Here is a 15,701-nt window from a genome sequence, read left to right as displayed (position 1 = left end):
GATGGGTGAAAAAGTTATCAAATAGAAGGATAGAGGTTAAAGTAGATAGAGGATCAAGACAAAAAGAAAGAAGATTAGGGCGAGATCAGTAAGATATGTCTCACTTTTCATATCTTAATGTTATTGATGTTACTCGAAAACCACACTGTTCGTGACCTATTGAAAAATTAAACGGTTGTGTGTGGGACTTAATCTTTGCAGTGCCTTTCACATGTCTGAGAGCATGAGTCAGGTTACTATGGCAACCCCATTGTGGAAACCCAGATTAACGACGCAGTTGTAGTGTTATTGCAACCTTTTTTTCCTATGCATCCCTTTCTCCACCTATAACTTCATACTGTGGATAAATTATGTGCAAAAAACAGTGATCTCATATACTGTGTGGAAAATGTTTGACATAGCATTAGTTTAAAGCCACGTGTAGTCATCTCTGCTTCCCTCATGTTTGTCCTCCAGACTTTCACAAACCGACATAACTCTCCTTTGTTACAGAGCTAGTTTAAAATACGGACAAACCCGTCCAGACTGTGTCATCCTGAAGGTGATCAGGGCTCCATTCATAATGAATGTATATCTAATGGAATAGTTAATGAGGGTTTGTGTTTCACTCTTTATCGCGTTGTCCAGGCCTCTTTATTTCAGCTCATCTATACTGCATGATGATAAAAACAACCAAGACTCAATCAGTCGGTCTGTGTTTACAGTTGCCAAACGCTGATGAATCAGATTATTGAAGGATACATATTTCATGACGTTGAGACAGTTGGAATACTTCTAGTAGGGTGGTTAGTTCGGACTTGGGGTAAAAACACGGTCTTAAATGTCCTGTGGATGTGGACGAAGATGTGTGAGAATCAGATTTTTGCTATTTATGCTTCTCTGTATCAATTATATTTGGGGATGGGAATCGATAAGAATTTCACAATTACGATTCCATTATGGGTCAAAACACAGTAATGTCCCATCAGAGAGTGAACTTTAATTGATTGCCATTCCAACATTTATTTCAGTATAAAGTAGCTCCTTGTTTTGGAAAATCCCTTATGGTCCAAGTAAAGCAAAAATGAATTTAAAAGTAAAAATGTGGGTCATTTAGTAACACTAATCTGTCAAATTGTGTCTAAAATTTCCCGTCAGACAGATTTCGAATACCGTGTTTTGACCCTTATCGATTTTGCTTATCGATCCGATTCCTTACTGATTCTCATTGGGGGAGAGAATAAAAGAGTAAAAATGGGTTTGTTTGCATTAACTGTCTTTTATATTTCCATCTGCACAGAAAATAATAACATATACAGTATGGGGGTGGGGGGGGTGGGGTCACACCATACGGCCGTACAAAGTGAAAGTGAACCTTAAGACTCTTTACTAATTCCTCTATGTCTCTTGCTGTTGTGCACCTCATTTTTTTTTTTTCCCCTACCTTCGGAAATTTTTATTGGAGGGGGCAGGATGTTTATTGCCACCCCCCCTAGAACCGGGCCTGGATGACACCCTGGTGTTTGCTCTGCATCTAGATTCACAAGTGTTGCTAAGTAGCGTATCAAATATGTGACATTGCATGCTGTGTGGACAAATGTGTGAGCATATTGGAAGTATTTCCCCCCTTTTGAAGAAACTGAAGCTTTGCGAGTGTTACACGTGGCCCTGGTGTCATCTTTTTGCACGAAATATAGCCGTACTTTGGAGCATTTCTGCCTTGACACCACGTTGGCTATGTTCTAAACCAAAACAATGCTGCATACATGGGATGTCATCGCGTGTGCAACGAAGGTGGAATCGATAAGCAGAATCGTTAAGCAGGCAGGGAAACAATTCCAAGGAATTGAGCTACTGGGAAAAGAACCAGTTCTCAAAACGAACCAGTTCTCAATTCCTATCCCTAGTTACATTCATTACTGTTGTGTATCACCAACTCAGATTATATGTTTCTCTTTTCTTTGCTTAATTAAGCTTTGTTAGATGTCCCTGAAATACATTTTTTTCTAAATTACTGCACATTACAGGACAAAGACAGCATGTTTTATTTGGTTTGGCCTCTGTGTGAATTCAAACCATAACCTTTGTAGTATTAGCACCAGACTCTACTCATTGAACTATACAGGACCAATTACAGCAACAGTCTTCTAAATGTTCTACAAAACAGCCCTCAGCCAATGCATTCGGCCTGGTTATTAATGGAATTTGCAACCTGTGTCACACGCCCATGCACACAGTCACACACACAAACACTAACACACTTCCACATCCACACACAGTGCTCAATATGAGGCTTATTTTCTGGTCAGTGAAATACAGTTAGCAGTGCTTCACTGCACTGGCTTTACACAATTAGTGGCCCAATGGATTCAGGGGATAAAATGGGTTGAAATGAGAGGCTAAAAGGGAAGAAAGAGAGAAAAAGATAACACATGGTTAATTGTGTGTAACAGACCAAAGCAAAGACCAAATCTCTACCAGCCTCTCTGTGCCCCATGTTGCCTTTCTTGTGTCTCAGCGACAGTGGCTCCAACCCAGCAGGTTGACATTCATTTTTATGACTAATATAGTACCGACTGGTGGGAGTTTTATCTGCCACTACAAATACTGGTGCTTGTATGTGTTTCTTTGTGTGACATTTTGCTTTACTCAGTGTGCCCTTGGGCAGAGCTTGACCTTAGAGTAAACAGCGATGTTGACCAATCTCCATCTCACTGAAGGTCGTATTCAAGATAAGCTAATGTAAGGGCCTGGATCGATTCATTTATCAACCCTTTATAGAGCACTCATTGAAATACTCTGAAATTCCAAATTTCAACCTTTGTATGTTATTGGACATCGTCATCTCCCTCCCCTTGCCATAAAACATCTGAGCTGCATTTGCTTAAAAAGTAAACACATGTAATAAAACAACTGTTATAAGATCGTAAACTGACAAAAAATTACTCATATTCACTATTTACAGCTTCAAAATAAAAAAAAATAAAAAATCTCAGCATCACTGTAAAATGTTATAAAAACCAACATGCTTCTGGACCTCACTGAGGCATGGGATTGGCCCTATATTCAATGTTTGTAGAAATTACCAAAAATAGTCACTTGCCTGACTATTTAAACAGACTATAACATTATGGAAATACCCCATCTGTATATAACACAGAAATCACTTTTTTGACCTAAACATGCTTAATATGGCTGCTTTTTTAAAATTTATTTGCACCTGTATTACAATCGCAGAAAACATTATTCGACCATCAAAAATCATCAAAAACAATGGTTATGCAATCAAGTACTAACTCCTGTGTGTATCATGTGACTAAAACCGACAGAAAAGAAAACATGGAATGCCTAAAAGCACTGTTTTTGGCAGTACAATGCCATACACTGGAAAAAAATCTAAATCTTACCAAGTGTGTTTTTCTTATTTCTAGTCAGAATATCTCATCACACTAAAAATTAGACATAATCACCTAAAGAGTAACTTGTAAGTGGGGTATAAGAACTTATTTTTAGACAATAGATCTTGAAAACCGTATTCAAGAAGTCTTAACAAGATAATTTTCACTTGTTCCACTGGCAGATTTATTTGCTTGAATTAAGCAAAAAAAATTTGAATGAAGCAAAAAAATCTGCCAGTGGAACAAGTGATAATTATCTTGATAAGGTTTATTGAAATAAGATTTTCAAGATCTATTATTCTGTCCTTGCTACTTCCTCGATGCAGCTAGACAGATAACTCCTCAAATGATGACACCTGCTGATGATTCTTTTAACTTTATTCATCGTGGAGATGACTCAAAGGAGGTGCAGTCAAGTACTAACTCCTGTGTGTATCATGTGACTAAAACAGACAGAAAAGAAAACATGGAATGCCTAAAAGCACTGTTTTTGGCAGTACAATGCCATAGATATTGATGTAAGAACTGAAGAGATTTTGGGTATTATCAAGAAAATATGGAAAATGGTTAGATATCCACTCTGAAATTAAACTCTTATGAGCTATTTTTATTGTTATCATTATATTTGTCCAAACAAATGTACCTTTAGTTGTACCAGGCATGAAAGTGAACAAGAAATTGAAGAAAACAAAGGCGGTCGAATTATTTTTTTACGTGACTGTACATCATTACTCACGAGCCAGTGACATGCGCAAACGTTAGCTCATTGCCTTTTCTTTTTCCCAATAGGTGCCATCTTTGACGAGTCAGCTCGGAAAGATGATGAGGTGTTCCGCCTTGCTGTGGCAGACCTCAACTTGAACAACGAGATCTTGGAGACGGAGAAGATCACTATCTCTGTGGAATTCGTTGACGGGAACAACCCATTCCAGGCCGTTCAAGAAGGTAGGATGAAAATTCAGTACAAGCGTCTTACAGTTTAACATTTATGCTTTGAAGCATCCAGCTGGCACATCATTTTAGTTGGAAAAAAAAAAAAACTGTGTGGAGAAAAAAAAGAACAGAGGAAAAGAAGCGAGTTTGCTGTTGGACATTGTTCCCTTATGACATTCAGGGTTAGATTACTACATTAAATTCTCTTTCAACATTTTCTGTCTATCCCGTTTCCAATTTTACAATCAAGATTTGACAATAAAAATCCAATTCCACTTTTTCCTCAAGTGTCGATAGTGTTCTACATTCACAGTCCTGTCATGAAAACTAAGGCCAGACAGTGTATCAGGTATTTATTTATATTCATCATTCCTTTTTGTTTTGTTTACATTTTTGTTTCCCAGATATGAAGTTGACAAACAGCGAACCAAAGGTAGATAGGATAAAGAAATCAATTCTGTAGTATCTGTGTATGCTTGTCAAATAGTAAACACACTAGTCTATAGAGCTGGTTTTATTTATTTATGTACATACAAGCAGATGTGCAAACTAGTTACATAACGCTGCAGCAGATTCACACCTATCTTGTTTAAGAAATCTTAATGAGGTCAGTAACCTTTAAGCCTTTAAGCTTTAATGCTCTAGTACAACAAATGCGTCTCACTTCATATCCTGTTGTGACTAATTTATCACAAAAAACCCTCAGGTGTAGTAGTGTAGCATCCACAGCAAACATGAGAAGAGGTTTGTTATACATATTGACTGAATAAGGGTCAGCAGTGCAACAAAAGACTGTGAGAGCTTTGTGTTAAAGTTTGTTTTGTTTTTTTTTTATGTGCAATTTATAGCAAAGAGAATGTTGACTATAAACTATTCATTTATCCACATATCAGCTAAAATGTTACTACATATTCTGTCTAAGGGCTTCACATACTGTATATATTGGAATTATTATGTAGCTGCAGCAGCTCCTAAATGTTTTTGATGTTTCGAAACACTTCACAGCCTCAAAAAAAAAAAAGTCACATATTTATTTTCTTGTTTTACTCACCATGTTCATCTTCAGGATCTCAGTTACAGTAGCAGATTTCCTTGTTTGTTTGCTCTCTGTAGAAGTTTTCAGCACCAACTTATATGCAGTTAAATTATGATAACATGGTTTAACAAGAAGGAAAAGTGCAAAACATTATAATATAGAACAGCGTATCCTGCTGAGATCTAGCAATGAATTTTTGTTCTTTGTATTAGACAAGAGTTTTACTGCTTTATTTAGAAAACAAAACATTTTAGTGGTGTTGAGTGGGCTTTCCAATGATGACTGACTGTTTATAGTTCAGACCTGTTTTTCTAAAATAGCTACTTTAACAACCATTGTGTTTTATACGCACAAGAAAAATGAGTTACTAAATGTACCCAGATATTTTTTTAACATTAAAAAAAAATAACTTTTGTTTAAAACACAAGTGTTTATACAATGTTATATTTATTTATTTATTTATTTTTATTTCAAATGACTATGTCTATTTTTTTCACCTTTGAAAGCATCTTTGTGAAATGTTATGTGGTATAAGATGATAAAAAGCCAAATGAATTATTTTGGACACTTCCACTACATATAATGTTATACTATGTATTATAGTATATAATACTACAAACACAACAGACAATAAATCTTAACATTTTCCAATCAACTTTGAATGGCAGATTCACCTTATCCCTATGACGCTGTGCATCATGAAACGCTTTATTAGTAGAAACACAGACCTACATGACCTACATGAATAGTGTCTTATTTGAGAACACAGTGGTTATATAGAGCACACATTTTTAAATAACAGTATATGAGCGGATAATTAGGGTGTTGGATTTTATACTTGGCAGTCTTCTATATCTAGACTGCCTGGTGTAAAAAAAAAAATAAAAAAGACAAAAGAAAAGAAAAAGAAACTCTAGGTAGTGCTTCCCTTTTACACATTGTTTTTTACCCTGCTTTCCCTTTTTTTAAAATGTCAGTATAATGTTAATGCTGTATCTTTATTGTAAAGTGAAGTTATTTTTTCAGGGCTCAGATATTCACAAAATGTCTACAAATACACACCTGTCCGGTACATTCATGCAACAAGCAGCGTTACAAGATAAGCGAGTAGCCTGATCAGATTATCTGCAACACACAACTGCTGTGCCATCCATATGGACTAGTATCTATGATAACAAAAGCATACTGCGTTCAGTGCAAGTCGTGTTGCACCAGCTATTTTTGATTTTTTTTTTTTTTTTTTTTTTTGGGAATTGGACAGCAGACTGAAAATAACCCCAAGTACCATACGTGTGTGAGTCTTTGGAGAATTGTTCTTTTTTTCTTGCTTTTCAGAAACTTGTAACTACTCATTAATGGCAGTAACCCACAATTTAAGCAAAATACAAAAGGCATCAGCAGAGGCGAACGCATTAGTTACGGGTTATTGTTCGTGAGCTTTGTGTTCTTTAGCTCTCTTGTTCCTATTTTTTTATGCATGCGTTATGTTCCTACACACACACACACGCACACACACATAAATAAGTAGCCTATAATTAATTTTAAGTATTAGTTGTTTAATGTCTTAGAATCATTTTTGCAAGAGCTGTAATTGCTCTATACTTTACACAGCATGGCAGAACAAGGACATTTGCATTATGTCAGGACGTGTACTTCTTCCGACGACACTGACTCCAACAGAATTTGATCATTAAGCCATTTAGATGTCGGTGAGAAAAGCAGAGGAAGCTCCTTTTAAGACAAATGTATTTAATAATGTTTACCAAAATGTAATGTATGCAAGAACTCTGCTAAACCTGGGTAATTGCAAGGTATCTTAATCTTATTGACTTTAACTAGACCAAAGCTGATAGATTCAGAGCCCGGTGCTTTAATGAACTCATAATTACAGCAGTCACATTATCACTACCCATGCACAGGAACACAGAAAAAGAAACATTAGCCTTGGCTGACACACTCAAGGGAAGACTAAAGAGAATACATCTGTGAGCTTGTTTGCATTTCAGTCAAACTGGCAGCATGCTCCATGGCAGTACCAAACAATGGTGTCTAGACTGTAAATATCTTTTTTTTTTCCTCCAGATTAGCTCTTAGGACCTTGTCTGGATGCAGTGCATGTACATGAGTGTATGTTTATTTGTGTATGTCTAAAAGCTTGTTAGGGCTTTTGCTTTGATATAAGGGCTCTGTGCCGTTGTTTGGTAGTCAGGCTGAAATTCTTTGAAGTCCCAAATCGAGTGGTTGTATTATCTGGGCTGTGTGTGTACGTAAGCTAAAATGTCTGTTTGTTTTCTTCTTTTTATTTCAGGGGGTTATGATCAACCAGCATTTCAAGGGTTATATGGAATATCAGTGTTGTGTGAAATGACTAGAGAGATTTGATTTCACAGCAGTAAGCAGTATTTGTGTATTTGCTCGTTGACCAGATTTATTTAGACTTCATCAAGCTAGGTTTGATCGAAAAACTGGCTTTGCTGCCCATTTTGTCTTTCATGCCCGGCTGATTAAAGTCAGACCTCTAGCTCTCGTAGTCTGTTCACTCGTCTGCTGAGCTTCGTGTGGTGCTGCACAGACCACCTGGCTCATGTCACTGCCAGTCTCTCTGTTTGCCCCGATGCAGTTAGACGACTGCTGCGATGATTAGCGCTCTCCGTATCTGCCTATCTGGGTTTTTCCAGCAAACCCAGTAACTGGGCTGGCAAATCTATTGTATTCTTCTTTTGATCGTTATGGTTTCTTTTGCTTGTAAGGTAGCAACAAAACAATGTCGGTTACCTGGGCGTTTTCTACACCAGACAGATAATGAAACACCACAGTTTCACGGTGCTATTTCTTAACACCTATTTGAGTCTAGGATACAGGTATTTACACATTTAAGACTTTCACAAGAATGAGCCATGCAATTTTTATGAATTGTAAATCTATATAATTCCCATGCAATCCCACTTACAGCTTTAGGCTGATAGTTTTAATTTAAAGTTGATTTGTTATTGTGCTGTTAAACATGGAAACAGTCTGCTTACTGGTTCACGCCTTCATAGTAATCCATAACAGTGTTTCCCCTAGCCATGCATCTGTGTGTGTGTGTGTATGTGTGTGTGTGTGTATGTGTGTGGGGGGGGTGTCTGGAAGGAATTTGCTTGGTTTTGGGGGGGTTGTTTAAATAATTAGGTGCTTTTCAGTCGGTACAATTCTTTATTTATCCAAAAACTTTTCTGTTTTCTCTCCCTCTCTCTCATATATATATATATACAAACATATACATATAAAAAAAAAAAAAAAAATATATATATATATATATATATATATATATATATATATATATATACACAAGGTGGGGAAGCAAAATTTACAATATTTTGAGGCAGGGATTGAAAGACAGTGTATGACCAATTAGTTTATTGAAAGTCATGAGAATTTATTTGCCACAAGAAAATTGACATAATAGAAAATATTTTTATTCTATGTGTCCTCCTTCTTTCTCAATAACTGCCTTCACACGCTTCCTGAAACTTGTGCAAGTGTTCCTCAAATATTCGGGTGACAACTTCTCCCATTCTTCTTTAATAGTATCTTCCAGACTTTCTCGTAATAGTTTTACTCATAGTCATTCTCTTCTTTACATTATAAACAGTCTTTATGGACACTCCAACTATTTTTGAAATCTCCTTTGGTGTGACGAGTGCATTCAGCAAATCACACACTCTCTGACGTTTGCTTTCCTGATTACTCATATGGGCAAAAAGTTTCTGAAAAGGTATGGATAATAGTGTTAGGTATGATTATGACATCAGTATATGTTTGGTTTCAAAACAATTGACGTAGTGCCTGCTGAGAAAAAACAACTAAATGTTCATTGTAAATTTTGCTTCCCCACCCAATAAAATGTATTTATTATTATTATTATTATTATTATTATTATTATTATTATTATTATTATTATTATTATTATTATTAAGCATCATTATTTAGCTAGCTATTTTATCCATCAAGCTTTCTGTTATCTCTCTAACTATGCCTGTTTGTCTCTAAGTAATGTATTTATTTTCTAACCAACTTACTATTTACCAAGATCAGTCTTGTACAGCCAGGGATAGTATTTCAATATTAGGGTTAGGGTGTATGATAACCTTATTATATAGGGTATATAATGACCTTAGAATTAAGGTTTTATGTATATCTATATGATCACTACAATAAATAAGTAGCAAAATACCTGATTTTCACTGAAAATACAAAATGCAGAGGATAATGTCATAATGGAAGATGGTGCTAAATAACTGTTGAAGGTTCAAATATAGGGGAAAATTAATTTGAAAGTCACCATAAAAATAGTTAAGCAAAAGAAAAACACAACTACTCTGCTAAGAATGCAAACCATGTAACAATAGAGACAATTAGCTTAAACATCAACTACAAATGAAGAGAATTATCATTTTAAATACTTAAACTAATCATTTCCTCTCCTCCTCTCTAATTTTCCTCTCTGCCTTGAGCATTGTGTATTTGTTTGTGTATTTGTTTATTACTGACAGGCTCAGGAATGTGTAAAATAGCTTGGATTAAATCACATACCCATCTCTCCCCCAATTCTTCTTCCTTCATGGCATGACACGTAATTGTGGATCTGCTCCTGCCACTTATATTCACATTTCACTCCTCACACCTTATCCTCTATCTCCATAGTAACCGCGCAGACATTACTTAGGGAACCGGTGGAGTTGTGTACGTATGCATGTCAGTGTGTGCCCCTTCATGTCTCCATCGATTAAAGCAATGAGAATCCCCTAATTGGATAACAGTCTATGGAAAGGTGGGGGGGCGAGGAAATGGAGAGCAAGTAGAGACCACAGGAGGGAGGGAACTCGATAGTTGTCTCAGCTTATTTTTCATCTCAGTTTAGTCTTGACACCCAGGGCACAGAGCTGCATTTATACATTCATGCACACACACACACACACACACACACACACACACACACACACACACACACACACACACACACACACACAGGGGTTGTAGGTCAGGCATCAAATATGAGCTTTTCACAGCTTTGCGAGATGTTGATATTGCTTCAACGCCGGTGGATCCACTTTTAGAGCAGCTGGTGTAAAATTGGACATGTATAAAAATAATAAAACTGTCCATTTACATAAGTTCTTAATTAAAGTTTGAATGGGTTGGAGCGGCTGAAATATATATTTAAAAGATTTGCAATTTATCTGGTCTGACACAGTGAAACTTGTTGTTATTCACAGGAACGATGTGGTAAAGTGCTAAAGTCAGCATGAAGCAAATGCCTTAAGGGTGTGAGAAACACTTGGCAGGATGGATGTGATGAGAATAACCAAATCAGACTTTGTCATGTTGATGAGTACAACGTGATAATGTAAACACATTTACCGAATACAAAGCTCATACCGAATATACAGCTCTTTTAATATTGAGTCATAAATGTAGCTTCTTTAAGTGCACAGATTCTCCTTCACTAGCTCTATACTGCAGGAGTTTCATTACGAATGCAAAGAAATGGAGGACTTTAGTCTAGTCATCAGGACATTTTGATTTTTTTTTTCCTTTGAATATTGCAGTGTTAGATGATCTTCCCCATTTATAAAACTTTAATATGCCATTTAAAAGATTTAAGACCCCCTCCTCTGTTGGAGTCTCAGTCTGAAACCCAAACACAAACAAGTGTTTCAGTCGCAGCAGAAAAGTCAAAGCACTGGTTTGGAGATATTTACTGCAGATGACAACACCGACACAGAATTTGATTTACTGTAATTACTTTCACGTCTAACACTTGGGGTCTTTGTGTTGCCGCTGACCTTTTTTCTGAAATGCATGACCACGCATAAACATTTCTTATTCTTTGTAATAAAATATGTACAACTGGAATATACAGCAAATATGTACACAGTATTAAAGGGGTCATATTGTGCTAAACCCACTTTTATTAGTCTTTGGTACATTTATGTTGGGTTTTATTTATTCTTCTGTATCGCACTTTTTTCTTTTTTGTACAGTTTTTATGTTTTTAAATCTATTCTGTATTTTATTCTTCTATTTTAGTTTTAATTACACTGGGTTACAAAAAAATGTTTTTTGCAAGTTGTCTAGGTTTTTTCAACTGAATTAGGACCATTTTGCACCGCTAAATCCAAAAATGACGTCTGTTTTTCTCAATCAGGTCAGGTTTTTTTTCTAATTTGATTTTGGAAAATTTGATCTTCTCACAAAATATAATAATTAATACCAAAATAAGATTGGTAAGCACACTTTATGAAACTTGTGACTTGATTCCTGTTAGGTACAATGGTGTATTCAACGCAGATGTAGCAGAATTCGTCAGGCTTATTTTTGCAAGATCTTCTAGTCGAAGCCATTTCATTCACCTGTAATATTGAAAAAAAAACATTAATCATAAAGTGGCAAAAGTAAAATCTTCAGAACTCGTTTATTGCAAGAAATATGAAAGAATTTTGTATCATATGATGTGAAAATGCCCATAAATGTAAGCAAAAATGTTAAAAAGCCAATATGTAGCATAGTTCAGAAAGTTGACCTGATTGAGCAAAATGAATGTGATTTTTGGATTCAGCACACCAAAATTATCCTAAATCAGCTCAAAAAACTTAAACAATAAATTTGTTGTTGACCAGTGTTATTCTTCTGTACAGCACCTTAGCCCACTGCAGTTGTTTTAAAGTGCTTTACAAATAAAGTTGGATTGGATTTATTTGTGGATTTTAGGACCCTAATACTTCATGAAGTTGGAATTTGAACCCTCCAGGAGCTGCAAAGCTATCTTTATATTCATTTTGACAAAAAATTGAGTGGATTTCTACAACCTGTTTTAATTCCTGCTTAATTTGTTACGTTTTATAACATCACGACATTTGCACATATAAAGTCAAGACTTCCGATGAACATTTCTCCGAGTACGCCATAATTGTTTATCAGCAGCAGCGGTTGTAGTCCATACTGAAAATATGTCCAAATTTCGAGCTGATTACCTAAAATGTTCAGTTGTTGGTTGTATTAATGAACACAAGTGTCTGAACGGGACAGAAAGCAGTCAACAACCTAGAGGGGGTGGGGTGTGAAGTGGCTCATTTGCATTTAAAACAACCTTTCTAGTGTCATTACTCAGAAATAGGGTTGAATAGGGTTGATTAATGAAGAATTCAGACCCAGGCAGAGCATTTACAGTTTATGTAGACCACAGGGAAATGTTTTAAAATGCATAATTCCATTTAAAAAAAAAGCTAAATATCACTACTTTAAGAACACAAATGCATTTCAAAAAGAAATTAATGTTGTAGGAGCTAAATGAGATCTTCTGGACAGAGGCGAGGATTAAAGATCAGAGATGAAAGCCTCTCGGACATTCTGTAGGTGTGTGATATAACGCAAGATTATTGAAGAAATCATCCAGATGGTCAAGAGACTTAAAGATGTACTGAATCCAAACGGAGGTCACATTAATTACTGAGCTGTTTTTTTTTTTTTGTTTTGTTTTGTTTTTTTTAATTGGTTTATTTAAAGGAGTGATATTTTGCTTTTTTAGATGGAATTATGCATTTTAAAACATTTCCCTGTGGTCTACATAAACTGTAAATGCTATACTTGGGTCTAAATTCTTCATTAATTCAACTCCACAGGTCCATCTTCAACCCTATTTCTGAGTAATGACATGAGAAAGGTCGTTTTGAGCGCTGGCTCTTTAAATGCAAATGCCCCACCCCCTCCATGGTGTTGACTGTGCACTCCGTCCCGTTCGAAGTTTGGACATATTTTCAGTTTTTACTACAACCGCTGCTGCTGACAAACAATTATGTTGTACTCGGAGTCATGCTTGTTGGAAGTCTTGACCTTATTCGTGCAAATGTCGTGACATAACTAGTTATAAAACATCAACATATAAAACATAGAAATCCACTTGATTTTTGCCAAAATTAACATAAAGATAGCTTTGCAGCACCTGGAGGGATCAAATTCAAACTTTTTGAACTATTAGGGTCCAAATACACAAATAAATGAACCAAAGACTAATAAAAGTGGGTTTAACAATATTTGACCCCTTTAATAGGGACCATGCATATTTATGAACATTAATGTATAAGAAATACACTCATGTAAATTAGGGTGTAAATTAGTAAAAATAACTACTTTTCATCTGCAGTCCTCGACAGGTGACAGAACAAGACATAAAACTGCCAACATTGATACAGCACTCATTCAGTATAAATTTAAAAAAATAATAATACACATAATGATGACACAAACAGCATCAAAACAAACAAAAAACAAACAGACATAGGATGATCAAATGTTTAGTTCTGTAGTTGTGTGTTTCAATACTGTGCACACACCCATTACAACCCTGCAAAAACAACCAAGATACATAACCTTCATACTAACGTGATTAAAGATTTAGAAACTAGTAAATGCAACACAATGAGAGCAAACCAATGGATGCATGCATTCTAAATGTGACTGTACTTTGAGAAAAAAAAGAAGTATTTTCCTAATGAAAAAAAAAAAAAAAACAGGTACGGAGCCTTATTCTTATTATGTGGAAGGAACCTGCCCCACCTTCTGTTGGACATTGGGTCAGTGAAGTGATCTCCAATCTTAAATTTGAAAAAATCCGATATACAGGGTGACACAAAAAAACGGGAACTTTTTAACAATCCAATAAAACCAAGAGTGATGGAAGAAAAATATTTTATTCATAGTAATTGAAACCTTAAACCATGCCATTTAAGAAACAATGATGGAATTTTCATTTTTTAAAAATTACTTCCTGTAGATGGCGTCCTCCTGTACGAATGCATTCTTGAAATCTGCTGTTGAGATTCCTCATTGACCGCTGCAACATCTCAGCTGGGATACTGTGAATTTCATCCTGAATTCTCTGTTTTAACTCATCCAGAGTTCTTGGTCGAGTCGTGTACACTTTACTCTTGAGATAGCCCCACAAGAAAAAATCACAAACGGACAAATCTGGCGATCTAGGGGGCCAGGGAACGTTACCGAATCTTGAGATCACACGGTTACCGAACAATTCTCGCACAGCCGCCAGTGGTTACTAAAATGGGGGTGTGTTTACATGCTCAAGGTCACTGTCTCGCAGTGCTGCCACTTGCTCATGTCTGCCAATACGCACTTAAAAAATTCCCGTTTTTTTGGGTCACCCTGTAATTAAAAAAAATGAAAATTCCATCATTGTTTCTTAAATGGCATGTTTTAAGGTTTCAATTACTATGAATAAAATATTTTTCTTCCATCACTCTTGGTTTTATTGGATTGCTAAAAAGTTCCCGTTTTTTTGTCACCCTGTACATTACGTGGATCTGAACAGAAGTTGCATGAAGTGTGGAAATCTTTCTTAACCTTTTTTGACAATCCTATAACACATGCACAAGGCCTTTAACAAGTTCAGACATATGTGTCTATGTAAGACTCTGATGTGACATTTTATTCTATTTATATCTACAGTGCCATATTGTATGTGCATACAGATCTGGTGACAGCAAGGGGTTTGGGAGGGTTAAGTGGGTTTTGTTTGATTTTCTCTTTTTTTTATGTGTGTGAATACCTGTGTGTATTCTGTATTTTGAAAATTCAGTAAACATATCTAAACAGAAAACCCCTTCTATGTTTGTCCCATGAGAGAAGCTGAGGCTCTTTTGTTAGGTCATAATGGTTAATTTGACAGAATGTCTTTGAAATCCTAAATTGTTTCCCGGATTATGCTTAACCAAGTTACTTATTTGAGAAATGCAGTATTTTTTAACAAGCTCCCCCCAAAATGGGTGTGTGGGCTCCTTCATGAATGTTTCATCAGTATTATTTCATTTATTTTTAATTAACACACCAAAGATTCTGTGTCCTCCAATGACTTGTTAAATTTGAGAGAGTTCCTCCCAACTTCAGCGCTTGTGCCATTTAGCATTTTAAAGCTAGTCTTTAATTTAAAACACGTCAACTCAAGTTGCAAATGAATCAATTTCTCTCAATATTAGTTGGCGGGACTTCGGCCATGCATAAAAATTCGGAATATACATCCAGCGAATTTCTGTTTTAAGGTGATTTCTGTCTTTTTAGGTAGATTACATCAGGCTGATTTGAGTGCGAGTCATCATCCTTCTGAAATGTGAGCTTTTTTTTCTAACTTACTTGATGATATAGACCGCATCGCCTGACAGTTATAAGGATCGGCTGCTGTCAAAAGTCAGTGAGGTGCGTGGGAGGAGGTGAACCCAGGCAGTCAGATGTCACAGCCATGAGACTGCGTTGCACAGACTCTGGCTGCAGGACATGTCATGGAAGTACGGATTCACTGTTTC

General features: G+C 36.0%; 1 protein-coding gene across 1 annotated transcript in view; it reads left to right on the top strand.

Annotated features, from left to right (window-relative positions):
- The window catches only part of grid2 (glutamate receptor, ionotropic, delta 2), a 905,841-nt gene that overhangs the window by 147,792 nt on the left and 742,348 nt on the right, over positions 1 to 15,701 (top strand). The window contains exon 2 of the mRNA XM_030143377.1: positions 4,167 to 4,322. Within this exon, the coding sequence (XP_029999237.1) occupies positions 4,167 to 4,322 (156 nt within the window). The remainder of the gene's footprint in view (positions 1 to 4,166; positions 4,323 to 15,701) is intronic.

This window comes from Sphaeramia orbicularis, chromosome 9 (assembly GCF_902148855.1).
Source record: "Sphaeramia orbicularis chromosome 9, fSphaOr1.1, whole genome shotgun sequence".
NCBI lineage: Eukaryota > Metazoa > Chordata > Actinopteri > Kurtiformes > Apogonidae > Sphaeramia > Sphaeramia orbicularis.
Note: the sequence above shows the minus strand (reverse complement) of the source record. Positions and strands in the feature narration are given on the sequence as shown.